The following is a 15,167-nucleotide window of genomic DNA, read 5'->3' as shown; positions in this document are numbered from 1 at the left end:
TAGCCAGTATGGTCTTGCTCTCCTGACCTCGTGATCCACCCGTCTCGGCCTCCCAAAGTGCTGGGATTACAGGCTTGAGCCACCGCGCCCGGCCCATATGCTTTCATTTTTACAATTAGATCTTCAGTCTGCTTGGAATGTATCTATATGCCTATTTTCAGTTATCTTACTATCATTAAAAACCCATCTTTATCCCACTTTTACCATATTCTGTAACTTTCATATGCATTGTGTCTGCTATTCTGTTCATGTATCAACACCAATTACAGAGGCATAATGTGTTTCAGTATTTACTTACAGCTATCCTATACATAAGGTGTTTCTGTATTGTAAGTAAGTCCTACCACTTTTTCCAAACTCCCATATTAATTGTAGCTTTAGTTTACCCTTCTGGATTTTTCCTGTGTGTCTAATGGCTTTTTTTTGTTTTTTTTTTTTAATGAGACAGGCTCTCAATCTGTCACCCAAGCTGGAGTACAGTGGCATGATCATAGCTCACTGCAGCCTTAAACTCCTGGGTTCAAGTGATCCTCCAGCCTTAGCTTCCCGAGTAGCTGGGATTATGGGCACCAGCCTCCATGCCTGGCTTCAATTCTTTCTCTGATCTAACTGTGTTGGTTAATACCTCCAGTAAAATATAGTAATGGAGATCACAGGCACTGGTCCCGACTTCAGGGGCAATAGGAATAATTCCTACTAGAAGCCTGATTTTTCCGACATACTCCTAGACAAATAAATCATAAAATTGTTCTAATGAAGAAAAACTTAACTTTATTGAGCATAGGAATAGACGGGCTTCCAGATTATTTTTTGCTTTATGGTTATTACTTTCATAAACCATCTGATCCACAGCAAAACTAATTGGTACCATACAAAGATGTGTGTCTATTATTGTCATGTTTAGATTTAGTTTCTATTCTATATTCATTGACAAACATATTTCAATCTAGACAAACACCTGTGATTGAATTAATACATGGTAATGCATGGCACACACACTGCTTAACGTGGTAATAAGGGGTCAGATGCTCTACAGCAACCTTCAAGCACAGGTACCGATCTGCATTTTATGCAAAACTTCAGGTTTTACTCAATTTTTACACTGGTGGAAGCTGATGTCAGTAACTTAAAGGCAAGCAAATACTTCTCCAATTCTTAGCTGAACAAAAAATACACACAATGTAGCGTTTTTATTGGGTAAGACTTGCTTTTTATATTTCACATGAGAATGCAATTATAACCCTTCCTTGAACAAAATGACCAGGGTACTAATAAAACCATCTTTGCAGGAGTGTTTAATAAGCATATTTTATTTAAATAAATCCTCCAGTAGGAAATGGAGAATTCACTGCCTTTACTTAGAAGGCTATGTAAATAGCTATCTGTCAAATTTATATATGCAGCTCACCAATATTCCCTTACTGGAAACATCAGTATTTCCACATCACATCACAGTTCCCAAAAGGACCTTAAAGTCTCAAAATTCCGTGTCTCCTTTGGCTTGCTTCTCTCTTGATTCCACCCATGCTTTATTAATGGTTCTCTTCATATCATCATCTCCATCTTCATAAATTTTCTTTAGAACATTCATCAATCCCTCACTAGGATCTGTTTCAGTGTCATAGGAGGGCTTCCTTTAAAAAGAAAACACATACAACAATGGAGAAATGAAGGCACATGGGAAGATACTATAATTCAGGTTGTTAACACTGGCAGGAAGTAGAGGGATAAGAGGGAAGACAGTGTATCCAAAGAGATTCACAATCAAAACGGCACGCCTAGCTTCATCTTAATAAACAACACACACCTACCAAGCATGCACACACTTGGTGCATGAAAGAGGTCATCAAAATAGTAAGGGGCTATTTTTAGGCACAGGGATTTCCCATGATTTTTTTTTTTAGACAGTCTTGCTCTGTCGCCCAGGCTGGAGTGCAGTGGTGCGATCTTGGCTCACTGCAACCTCTGCCGCCCAGGTTCAAGCAATTCCGTCTGCCTCAGCATCCCAAGTAGCTGGGATTACGGGCACGTGCCACTATGCTCGGCTCATTTTTGTATTTTTAGTAGAGACGGAGTTTCACCATGTCAGCCAAGCTGGTCTCAAACTCCTGACCTCAGGTGATCCACCGCCTCGGCCTCCCAAAATGCTAGGATTACAGGCATGAGCCACCCCGCCTGGCCTCATTTTTAACAGGTAAAATAAGTAAGGATTTGATTTTCTAACTTGTTTTCATTTTTTAAAAGCATGTTTCCTCATAATTTGGAAAAAAAAAAAATTGATGGAAAATCACAAACATTACACATGGATGTACCCTGAAGCTCATGTATTTTATAATTAGAAAAGCTCTCCTCTTAAGCTTGAGATACATAGATCTGGACCTGAGTCTTGAATTAGTAACTCTAGAAGATGAACTGACCTAGAATGCAAGTATCATTGAATAAACATTTTTAAAAGGTCATTATTAAGAAGGATAAAAATATTTTATCTTTTTCACTCTAAACCAGTGACAATGAGAACAACTACATATCACAAACATCTGAGAAATTTAAAACATACAGGGGTATCTGAGCCTCTCTCGAACTACTGAAACAGAGTATCTGGGAATGGGCACAGTATTTGTATAGAAGTGCCTAGGGTTAAGAACCACACTAAAGAGCCAACTGTTAACTACAAAGACCTTAAAAAGCAACTTGCTGGACGCGCCCTCTTCAGGTAGTTTCTGACGGTTGAAAGCAGAAATATATTATCCATAAAGACAAACTTAAAAATCCATAATCTCAAACAATACACTAGAATTCTTTAAAAAATGAAAGTAGACTCACTCTTTTTCTTTGCACTCTTTTTCAACCTGGGTCAGGTAATCCCACCTTGTGTTTTCCACTTTCTTTCTACACAATATAAGAACTGTATCAGTCTTGACCTGGAAGAAAAGCGGGAAAACAAATACAGCTTAGAAGACATGGAAATAAGCATGAATATTTAGAAAACAATTATGTAATTAATCAAGTCCGTAGTATGTATAGACTTATTTGGGGTGCTAGTAATACTTGTATGAATAGGCCAAAATCTGAACATTCATGGCATGAAAAGACCATAAATAAGTAAAACTTGAATACCGTCATATCCTAGAAAGTGCTGGCAAGACAAAGCAGGTGTTAATGGGGGTGGGAGCAGGAACTTCATTAGGAAGGCCTCCCTGAGGCAAAATCTGAGCTGAAGCCTAAGGTCAGGAGAAGGCAGTTGGCAGAGCCATGTAGAATGGCTCCAAGATGGGATGATCTTGGTGTGTTTGAGGAGCAGGAGGAGTGGCTGGATTTCAGTGACAAACAGATAGTAATATAATAAGCGGGGTCGAGGATAGGCAAGAAACCAAGTCACGTAAGGCAGTATGGAGCAAGGTGAGGCATTCGGAAAGTGTGAAAGAAGGGCAACGTACAGGTCTTTAAACAATGATCAATACGACTTCTAGGGATCTTTTGGTACTCTATGTACGGGACTAGTGGATGCAGAAGGGTGCAGGAAGACAGTGAATCCAACTATATTTGAGTATCACCTGTAAGCTGTTAATTATGTATTATAAAAACAGATGGCAGAATGGCATGTCTATATACCTAATGCATTAAACTTCATTTATTCAAATTAGGCAGAAAAGAGGGACTATCTGATTTAGTAAAAATTATAAAGGGTAGTTTTTAAAAGACAGTTTTCTTATTTTTATAGCTGCTTCTAACTCCAAGGAGGCTAAGTGCTTAAGACCTCCTTTTATGTATACCAGTATTATGCACAATGCTAACACTACCATTAATTTAAGCACTTTACATATGGCATTGCACTTCAGTGTATCATTTCAACTTTGCGAAATAAATTATTACTATTGCATAAATGCAGAAACTGAGGCACAGAGTGATTAAGCTGCCAAAGGTCACAAACAATAAGCAGTAAACCTGGCATAAAACTCAAGTCTCACTCTTAACTACCTTCAAACGTTTACTTCCTTCCTGATCTTAATGGAATATTCTTACAATAGCCTATTCTTCTACAAAAGGAGTTGGCAAAAGTTCTCTGTCAAGGACCACACAGTAAATATTTAGGTTTCATTTAGGGCCTTATGTGGTCTGCTGCAGCCACTTAACTCTGCCATTGTAGCACAAAAGCAGCCACAAACAACACACAAACAAATAAGCCTGGCTATGTCCCAATAAAACATTCACAAAACAGGCAGTGGTCCCTGTTACAGGACAAATTCATTCCAGTTCATCTCAATTCTAAATCACCTCGGTTCAATCTGGTAAGGTTTCAGAATATTACGACCAAAAAAAGCACACTCACTTTTTTTGAACTGCCTTCCACAGAGATGGGTTTCAAGAGATTGTTCACAATCATGGAGTAACTCTTCCCATTTAGATTCTTTACCAAAAGATCAAATGACCTGCAACACAATGGTGAATACATCATCTTTCTAGTTCTATGAAAGGTATTCTTACTCCGTAAGAGTGGAAAAAAAGCTGCTGGCTTTATTTCAGGGTGTGCATTTGGCCAGTTAATGCTCACCTCTTGAAAGTAGTTGTAAAGGATAATTAATTCTAAATTTAAGAAGAATTTTAAAAAGTGCTAAGAAAAAGAGTCTCAAGATAAGGCAATGTTGACTGTTAATGATCACCGTCTTTCCCAACATAATGAGAACTCACCTCTCTGTGAAATGCACCTGCACATTCTCAGTGGGAACTTGATGCACTCCACTTAAGGTAATGTAGATTTTCACAAACTTATCTGACTGATCCCATCCTGGCAACGACAACAAAAGATGGGACATAAGTAAGTCTCTGAAACTATCTCTAGAACGGCAAACGCACGTGGCTCGTAACTCAGGAAAGTAAAATTATGGAAATCCAGTCATATAAACATTTGAAACCCAAGAAATTTTCTAGGTTGAGAAATGGAGCCTCAAAGCAGTTAAGTACTCTACCCAAACTTAGGCATCTAACAAGTGATAGAATTCAGATTCAAATCCAGGTTTCTGAATACAAAGCCTATGCTCTTTTTATCCCTCAGAATAAAAATATGATCACTAAATACATTCTTTAAGATTAGTTGATTTACTGCTTTTATGGAAACAGTTTGGTCCTACATCTAAATATCGGTAGCTCTCCACGAAGCTGGATGGCTAAGTATCAATACTGTCTAATTCCATAACCATTTCTACTTCTCTAAGTAGTATAACAAACGGAATCCAAGCGCTCTTAATTCCTTTCCAGGGCAAAGCAGAATGTAAATGACTCCAATTCTTCATCCAGATCTGACAAACCTACTGGTATCTATTAAATGCCATTTCAGTATGTATTATCAAACTACCAGCAAAACCGAGAAGAACTGTCAACATACAAGACATATACACTTCACAAAATACCATCATATTTGTAGAAAATAAAAAACATCACAAAAAGCATCTTCTGTTTATCAAGAATATATACATACATATCCCTGACTCTTCCTCACCTAGTCCTACGGAACAGAAACATGCCCCATCCTCCATGACGTGTTTTCACACTGCATGCCTGTATCAAAACATCTCATGTACCCCATAAATACATACACCTACTATATACCCACGAAAATTAAAAAGAAACATAGTGTTGATCAAAAAAATGCCCTAGAGGGTTCCAGAGAACTTCATCTATTAATAGTTTCTTCCCAGTCAGTACATCCTCCGGATTGACAAGTTTCTCCCTCAACACAAATCTATGTTCCTGGTTAAAATGCCATAATCCTAAACACCTTCAGACCAGTTTCCCATACTCAACTGAGTACACGGTGCAATTTCATATAGTACTATATAGTACATCTCTTAAGCACGACATACACATGCTTTTCACTATAACAATACTCAAAATAGATCATGCCTTCCAAGTCTCTATTCATGTCCTCTGCTCATGCTGTTCCCTTCTTTTGACTTGTTGAACACACAACTCACCCTTCACACTCAAATCTAATTCTCCCTGTTCCTCACCTCCAGAATTATTTCCTCAGCTATGTTACCTATTATGTGCTAGATATTATTAGCACAAAGAAAAACCAGACTGTCCTCGCTCCAGTGAGAGCTCATCACTCTCATTCAAGTTGCACTGCCGCTAAAACAAAAAAAACTATATACAGTTTTTGCTCATACTGTTTTCCTAATACATTGTTATGTTAGGAGTTATACGTCTATGTCCCAACCACACCATGAGAAGGGATTGGGTCTTTGTCACTGCTGTGTATCCGTAAGTCTAAGCACAATAGTGATATACATTAGGTGCTCAAAAATATTTCCTGAATTTAACTGGATTCCTCTCCTCAGTTAATTGTAGTGGTTGGCAGAGTGAAACATAAAACATGATTAAAAACCACCACCACCACCAAAGCGGTACCTCATATATACTGAATAATTTCAGAATAAATTCCTTCCTTGTTGCTACTCCTCATCTTTGTAGTAAATCACCTTACTCTTGTTAACAGCTTCTAGAATGTATCCTTTCCTATTTATAGCTAAAGAAAGTTTTATTAAATAAAAACTGATGGGTCTTCCTCCAAGCCACCAAAAACACAGACTCAAAACTCATTTAAAGATGAATTTGTTAGATCACTATGAGGAATAGGTTGCTCAGAGGCAAAACTGGCTATAGGGAAGCAAGTCATACCATAATTACTGATTTTCACTGTATAGCCCGTTGTAATGGGAGCAACCACAGCAGCTGGTTTTTCATTATCAAGAAGTTCTGCTTTCTTCTGTGATTTCTGTTGCATCTTGTTCTTGATTTCTGTCTCAATCTTGGACTTTTCAGCTGTAAGGGCATCACGTACTCTTTTCCTAGTAGCCTTTTCCAGCAATACCTTTACCTCTTCTAGATCTTTCTGTAGCTGTGTTAAGACAAAAAATAAGTTAGCTATGATCAATAAGGAAAGGGCTTGATATTGTGCTTATCACTCTTTTCAACTTACTGAAATAAGCACTAAGAATTAAGAGGTTCATCTAAATTTTCTAGGATTGAGTTGCAACTTCAGTTCTTCCCTCTGGCTTATTAACTCAAGCTTCCTTTTTTTTTCCCAAAAGGAAAACTTTGAACAATCTTGAACAAACAATAAATAGGTAATCAAACCCAAATCTTCCAGTATATATTTGCTTTAAAATATTTACAAGAAACATCTGCGACTTAAAAAGTAAAACAAAGACATTTTTTTTTTGACAAGGGATTCATAGATTTCCTTTAACATCTAATCCGAGTGTCATTAGATGTTAGACACTTTTAAAATATTTGAGAGATGAGAGAACACGCAGTGACCATGGCAAAATGCTATATAGCAAACTTTACTGAGGTAATGAATGCTCCATTTTCTGTCACTGATTGGTCTTCATTGATCTTCCCACCTCAAATACCTCAAATAAAAAAAGTCTGAATTTTTAAGACAAAATATTTTTTAAAAAAAACAAAAAAAACCAAATTTCTGCTTTTGAGGAAAAGTCTTGCTCTGAAGCTGGGTCAGTCTTACAGTCAGAAGTGTAGGAGTTGGTTGCATAGAAGGTGACAAAAGACCCAAAATGCAACATACTCTTGGAAATTATCTTTTGAAAAAGCCACCACATTCTCATTTTCTTCTCATGCCAATCCATCATCTATTAAAGTCTACTTCTTTTTACTTTCTAGAGATAGAGGCAACATTTTATGAAATTCAAGAAGACAATGTTAGAAAATTATTGAGCCTAAGTTTTTTTCCCCCAATTACCCTCTGACATACTGCAAATACACAAGATCTTTCCAAACAGCTGTTTCACTTCTTACAGTAACTTTACACTCTAGCTTGATACTAGCAACTTGACCAAAAAAATCTGTGTCACAGCTTGATTATATCAAAAGCTCAATTTAAAAGTCTTTTAGTGCTTTATAACTCAGAATATCAGACGCACAACAGAGTCTGAAAGCCTTTGTTTCTTAATAGTCTTATAAAATGCAGTAACATTCTTTTCTTTTACTACACGTCTTTTATTATCTCATTTAACTCAAATGCCCTAGTTTTGCCTATCTATAACAGATGACATGGTATAAAAAGTTCAACTCTGGCCCGGTGCAGTGGCTCACACCTGTAGTCCCGGCACTTTGCCAAACGGGTGGATCACTTGAGGTCAGGGGTTCGAGACCAACCTGACCAACATGGCGAAAGCCTGTCTCTACTTAAAATTCAAAAATTAGGCAGCCATGGTGGCATGTGCCTGTAATCCCAGCTACTCAGGAAGCTGAGGTAGGAGAACTGCTTGAACCCGGGAGGCAGAGGTTGCAGTGACCCAAGATCCTGCCATTGCACTCCAGCCTGGGCAACAAGAGCAAAACTCAGTACCAAAAAACAAAAAAGTTCAACTCTGCCCAACCCTCTTGTCCACACTCTCCCCTTCCAAGAACAGCTCATATTACTATGACAAAAACTCTTGCAAACTCGTGTTTTGAGCGTAGAACCAAGATATTTCAGTTCAAAATAATACTTTTATTTTAATGGTTTCAAAAAAAAAGCTGATTCTACAATTCCTAATTCATAAAATATTTAAATATAAAGTGAAATATATTATTATTAGCACATCTAAGCACGAGGTTTTGCTTTTTGACTGAAATAGGAATGCTTTAGCAGAATAAGAAAAGTAATTCAAATTAGGCAAGGGATTCCCCCAATGGCTAAATTCCCAAGCCCTCTTTATTGCCAGTTTTGGCTCTAAATTACTCTTTTCATTATAAAATATCCACTGAAAAAACTTAAAACTGAGACATTTCCTCAGTTCTGCTGTTGGCAGACTTGAAACCAGCAAAGATCTGCTTTTTCTGCACAAATACTTTAAGATGTCCCAGATAGTTTCTTATCTAATTTATCATGTAATTTTCCCCGCCTTCTTGGCATGTATTTGTTTTACGTATATAAAAATTTTACTTCCCTTTTATCCCTACCCATAACGCATTCAAGCTCTATCTTCCTATTTCCTAATTTTTCACTAGGAGGCATTAACACCAATGTGCCTCAAAAATGGGCAAAGGAATTCAACACACGTTTCTCCAAAGATACAGAAATGGACACCAAGAACATTAAAGATGCTCAACATCATCATTGGGTAAACGCATATCAAATTCCCAAGATACCACTTCACACCCAGCAGGATGGTGTTATAAACCAAAAAAGAAAAACAGAACTCAAATGTTGATAAGGATGTGGAGAAACTGGAAGCTTCAAACACTTCTTGTGGGAATATGATGCAACCACTCTGGAAATAGTCTAACAGTGTCTCAAAAAGTTACCATATGAACCAGTAATTCCACTCCTAAGTGATATACCCCCGAGAACTGAAAACACATCCACACAAAAAACTTGTACACAGCACTCGCAGCAGCATTATTTTTATGTTAGTCAGGAAGTGGAAATAAGCCAGGGCGCCATGGCTCACACCTGTAATTCCAGCACTTTCAGAGGCCGAGGCGGGTGGGAAGATCACTTGAGATCAGGAGTTCGAGACCAGCCTGGCCAGTGTGGTGAAACCCCGTCGCTACTAAAAATACAAAAATTAGCCGGGCATGGTGGCGCGCGCCTGTAATCCCAGCTACTCAGGAGGCTGAGGCAGGAGAATCCTTTGAACCTGGGAGACGAAGATTGCAGTGAGCCGAGACTGCGCCACTGCACTTCAGCCTGGGCGACAGAGCGAGACTCCATCTCAAAAAAAGAAGTGGAAATAAATGTCCATAAACGGATGAAAGGATAAACACAATGTGCCATACGCATATAATAGAATATTATTTAGCCATAAAGAGCATGTGTACTAATACACACTACACCATGGGTGAACCTGAAAATGTTAGTGCTAAGTTGAAGGAGCCAAAAAAACAAAAGGCCACATACAGCGTGACTCCATTTATATGAAATGCCTAGAACAGGCAAATTCACATAAAGTATAAGATGAGTAGTTGTCAGGGGCTGAGGGGGGAATGGGAAGCAATTGTTTAAAAGACACTAAATGGTTTCTTTTTGGAGTGATGAAAATGTTCTGAAACTAGACAGTGGTGATGGCTGCATTACACTGAATATACTTAAAACAAAATACCTGAATTATACACTTTAAAATGGTTAAAAACTTGAATTTTATCTCAAACAAAACAAAAATGAAGTGCCCTTAATTCTCTACTCTCAAGAGGACTAATACTGAGCTATCCACCTGCATGACTGTGAAGTTCTCTCCTAGGGGCACATGTACCCAAGACCTACCTTAAAAGACTTGTCACAAGATACCTAGATTAAGACTAGAACACACAAATCTCATAGTTTTTCCTCATTTAAAGAAAAGATTTTGAGTTTAAAAAAAAAAAAAAAGCTTGGGATTTCCCAGTACTTGTTTTCATAAAGCAAATCTAGTTAATGCACACCCAACACTTAACTGCGAGTAACTGTCCCGTCTTCACCTCCCACTTAGGCCAGGAAATGAGCAATACAAGTACTATCATTCCCATTTTCTAACTGAGCAAACTAAGTCTCCATAAAATTTAATTCTCCAACGTTCAGAGTTTACGGAGCTTTAACACAGGCCATTGGGTTTCTTACTATTAATTACAACTAACTTTCCAAGTTATTTATTTTAAAAATCACATACAGCAGATTGCTATTTGCCAATCACTGGTTGAAACACCTAGAAATCATACTTTTCAACAACCCTATGAAATGGATGCTACTGCGACACTGAAAACCTAAACAACTTGCCCAGAGTAACACAGCTCCTCGTGTGTAGAGAAAACATGACTAAGAGAATTCAAGTGCTAGCACCGAAAACTTCTCACCCTCCAACCGCCCTCTACCATACACGACACTCATGTTTGCACCCAGCTTTGCTTAAACGAAGCTTCCTGTCCTCTGGCTGGGAAACCAGCGCAGAAAGGGCCTGAGGAACACGCGCAGGGGCCGCTCGCTCAGACCCACTCCCCGCATCGCCTGCACGGAGAATCGCCGCACACTCCCGCTCCGGCCCGGTAGGCGGGTGGGGTGCGAGGCCGAGGTGAAGAGCGGGGAGCCGTCTGCGCAGGAAGGGGCGAGTGAGGCGTCCCCCAGGGAAGGCGGCGCGCCGACAGCCGCGGCACCGGGTCGCCGCAGGGCGGCTCAGCCCACGGAAACGGCGGTGGGGCGGGAGGCTGGCGCTGCAGCTCCAGCCGGGGAGCATGAGGAAGACGTGGCCGAACCATTTACCTCTTCTGAAGCCATGGGAGGCTGGATCAGGCCGAAGGCCCGAGCTGCAGCCGCGCAGAGGAGGGAACAGGAAACGCCGCGCCGAGCCCTCAAACCGAGCGCAGACGCCCACTCGCACGAGTCGCGGCGCCGCAGCCCGCGCGCACACCGACCCTGCGCGAGATCGCGGCCCGCCTCCCGCACGCGACGGATCTGGAACCTTCGCGAGGCCGCCGCCGCCACCGCCCACCGCGAGCACGCTCCACCCGCCAAACCTGGCCCCACCCCTCCCCTCCTCGCAGAGTCTGGCCCCGCCCCTCCCCGCCCCGCCGAGTCTGGCTCCGCCCGCCTGGCGAATCTCCTAGCAACGCTCAAGTCTCGCGAACGAACCGGCAGTCCGAGAAGAGTAATGTCTTCCTCTCCGCCCCGACAACTTTATGTATTGTAATTTGACCGCGCTAGGCCAGGCTGCGCAGTCGCAGCTCGGAACCGCTGCCTTAACCCACCCCGGAAATCACGTACCAATTTTCGGAGTCTAAGTCGGAAGTTGAGTAGAGAGTCACCTGCTTCCGTCCGCTCTAGGACACCAAACACATCAGGCAGCCATGTTGTGTAAGGCTAGTCTTTCAGCCTCCGCGAGAAGGCAGAAAATGGGGAGAAGGAGCAGCCTGATTATGTTCAAACGAGAAAGAATGGATATGTTAAGCGTGGAGGACTCCTAATGGTAGCGGTTTGATTTTCAGTGATTCTGCCGCAGTGGAGACGTAACCGCGGTCTATCCGCTCCCACCTGGTGGCGTCATCACTGGCCGCGGTAGGAGGTGGAGCTGCGTTGGCCACGTGACCCGGCCCCGTGGCGGAAGCCCAGGTCAAGGCCCTAACAAAAGGGCCGGTGTTTGGCCGCAGTTTCAGACGCTCCCTTCTGTCGTGGACTGTTGAAGCATAATTTCCTGGTGCTTTCGCCCCTTTCACCGACCATTCCAAGAGTCCGTAGCTCTCGCCTGGGTTTGGATTCGGTATAAGTGAGCCTGTTTACCATCAAAGAAAATGGTAAAATGTCTTCTGGGGACAATGTTCTCTTCTGGTTCTAACGCTGCCCCTCGGCGAGACCCCAGAGAAGCCTAGTTTTCAGGTTATTCTAGTCCTTGGCAGGCTCAAGATGTCAACAACACGGTTGGAAACAAGCCCTGAGAGATCACATAGCCCGCGCTCGGCTTTATTGATCGTCCAAGGCGGCGACCCCTGAGAGGTCACTTAGCGAGTGCTCAGCTTTATAGATCGCCCAAGGCTAGAATCAGCAACTCGGAGAGGAAAAAAAAGCTCTTAGCAAAATGGAGGCTGACCATTATCTGTAATAAAGAATCGGAAGTCCAGTAAAAAAATAAATTACCCAAGCGCAACATGCGTGAATTTCACACAAAAAATGACATTAAGGGAAAGAAGCCAGACACAGAAGAGTTCATATTGTGTGGTTCCATTTAAATGAAGTCTAAAAACTAGCTCATGGTGTTAATGAGCATAGTGGGAAGGACAATGACATGGAAGAGCCACCAGGGGGCTTTTGAGGTTCCGGTGATGTTACTTGATTTAGACACTGATTATAGATAGGTGGGTTCACTTTAGAAATTAAGTTGTAAACGTATTTTTATGTAAGTAGTTTCTTCTATAGATTATACTTAAGGCCCGGCGGGGGTGGGGGGAAATTTGCCAAGGTAATAGAAATATTACACCCATACATACAATTGTCAAAGTTCGTGGGATGAACTCCTTAAGAGCTGTGTATTTTATCGAATTTTTTTAAGTGGCCAACCAATAGCCTGGAATTATTAAGTACATAATTAAATAAAAACAAATATCACACTGTACCGAGTGAAAGCTTGACCCAATGCAGTGAACAGTCACCTCATTCTCTTAATTGCTCAGGCTAAGGAGTCACAGGTGAGTCTTCTATCTCAGGCCTTACATCTTACCATATAGCAAGCCTTACTGGCTTAATCTTCAAAATATGTAGCGAATTAAACGACTTCTCACAACCTCTGCTTCTACCACCTGACGAGGTTTGGGCATGCATGCTACCCACAAATATGGCACCTAGACGTATTGAATACTTTAAACTGAAGGAATTTGAGAAAGAACATATGCAGGAATGTCTCTAACTTTCTTGCACCCTTCTGCCCTGAAGCAGGACGTAATACCCTCATGTGAGAGTTGCCCTGTCTATACCTAGAATAAAAGTAATATCTTTATCTCTGAAAACACAGGAACGTAGAGATGAACCTGAACATCAGGCCTTGCTAAGTTTCCCCCAGTTTATTACCCTTAGATCACAGTCTTTTAGCCCCATCACATTTTCCCACAATTCTTCATTCTTCTTCAAACCGACTCTAAAGAACACTAAGGTTAACTATTTATTTGGGTCTTCATTTCTTTATGAAGTTTCCATGTTATGTAAAACTAAGAATATTTATGCTTTTCTCTTGTTAATTTGTCTTTTGTTACAGCATCCCAAGCCAATGAGCCTAAAATGGGTAGAAGGAAAAGATACTTCTTACCCTACACACCCAGGTCCAAGCCATCATTATTTTGTCTGAAATTTTAGCTTCCTAACTGGTTTCTCTGCTTCCCCATTGTGCCTTTAGAGTTAGTTTTCCACAGAGCAGCTTGCAATATATTTTCAGATCATTATATCCCTTTGCTTAAAAACCTCTAACAGCTTCCTATTAGGCTTAGAATAAAGTACAAACTCCTTACTGTGAACTTGAGTGTTTTATGTATCTTATCTCACCTTTATGAGCTTCACGTCAGAACCCATCTCTCACCACTCTTCCTTCCCCCCTCCCTGATTTAAACAGTCTGGCATTTTTCTTATTCGTTGAACCCACTGGGTTTGCTCTTGCCTCCAAGTCTGTACCCAGCTTTCTCTCCACTTGTAATCCTTTTCCTCCAGTTCATCACACAGATCATTTCTTCACTCTATTTAGGTCTTTCAGAAGTAACACTAAGGGAGGCTTTTCCAGACAATATTATGCAAATATAAATGGACATGTGATAAATACTTTATTCAACTCATTGGTTGAGAGTGTATTTGAGTAGCCAGGTATTTATAGGCAATTTAACAATGTAATGTTAGTATAAGGTGGGAAGGTTAGATACAAACTTGTTAATGTGTCACAGGGTAATAAACTATAACTTTTGGTGTTATCTATTCCACTGGGAAGGAAGTAGGGATTTGCATTCTTATTGGACAGAAATCTAGAAGTTACTGTATAGATTCAGTATAGGACTTTTAAATCAATAGTAACCAATGAAATGAACAAAGTACAATCCCCTAGTCCTTGGTTTGACACTGAAAGGACATGCCACTCACCTTTTTGCCTTGTTTCCAAAGTTTGGAATAATTTTCTTTTCAAAATGAAATTATTTCTCATTCAGTTGTCCTATTGCAGGCAGCCTTTCTGCTTCCCCCAGTTATTGTACCTGTCAAGCTTACTCCTGATTTCCTAACTGCCAAATTCAATGGATATTTTGAATTTTTAATTTTTTTTGCTATGACTCATACTCTTTTCTTGGGGCTTGTCAGCAGATAAAGAAATGACCTTCTGGGGACTGTGCAAAATATGGAATGCTTAATTAACTTGTGTGTCATTCTTGTGCAGGGGACATGCCAATCTTCTCTGTAGATTACAGTTTTAGTGTATATGCTGTTGAAGTGAGCACTTCTGATTAATTTTGTTTTACTTTTTATGTAAAATTTCACATTGTTTAAAATACCAGAGGGGGCCAGACATGGTGGCTGATGTCCGTAATCCCAGCACTTTGGGAGGCTGAGGCAAGTGGATTGCTTGAGCTCAGGAGTTTGAGACCAGCCTGGCCACATGGCAAAACCTTGTCTCTGTAAAAAAATAGAAATATTAGCCAGGCTTGGTGGTGCTTGCCTGTAGTCCCAGCTA

The 15,167-nt window shown here is 40.6% G+C and overlaps 2 protein-coding genes across 4 annotated transcripts in view; one reads left to right on the top strand and one right to left on the bottom strand.

The window, feature by feature from the left end:
* MRPS14 (mitochondrial ribosomal protein S14) overlaps nucleotides 1–758 on the top strand; it is a 19,023-nt gene extending 18,265 nt beyond the window's left edge. The window contains exon 5 of the mRNA XM_011962359.1: nucleotides 449–758. The gene's annotated coding sequence lies outside the window, so the exon portion shown is untranslated. The remainder of the gene's footprint in view (nucleotides 1–448) is intronic.
* CACYBP (calcyclin binding protein) lies at nucleotides 752–12,267 on the bottom strand. 3 transcript variants are annotated; one of them, XM_011962363.1, is made up of 6 exons: nucleotides 11,741–12,267; nucleotides 6,679–6,898; nucleotides 4,690–4,786; nucleotides 4,331–4,430; nucleotides 2,824–2,921; nucleotides 752–1,634 (listed from the first exon to the last, which is right to left on the bottom strand). In XM_011962363.1, exons 2-6 carry the CDS (start codon nucleotides 6,782–6,784, stop codon nucleotides 1,478–1,480), a joined length of 558 nt encoding a protein of 185 aa, XP_011817753.1. In that variant the 5' UTR covers nucleotides 6,785–6,898; nucleotides 11,741–12,267; the 3' UTR covers nucleotides 752–1,477. The 3 variants fall into 3 exon arrangements, with proteins under 3 accessions (XP_011817753.1, XP_011817752.1, XP_011817751.1); XM_011962362.1 differs by having other exon boundaries at nucleotides 11,240–12,136; XM_011962361.1 differs by lacking the exon at nucleotides 11,741–12,267 and adding an exon at nucleotides 10,837–11,219.
* Nucleotides 12,268–15,167: the final 2,900 nt, after the last annotated feature.

The sequence above is a fragment of the Colobus angolensis genome, unplaced genomic scaffold (assembly GCF_000951035.1).
Source record: "Colobus angolensis palliatus isolate OR3802 unplaced genomic scaffold, Cang.pa_1.0 Scaffold59, whole genome shotgun sequence".
NCBI lineage: Eukaryota > Metazoa > Chordata > Mammalia > Primates > Cercopithecidae > Colobus > Colobus angolensis.
This window is presented reverse-complemented; position numbering and strand designations above follow the sequence as displayed.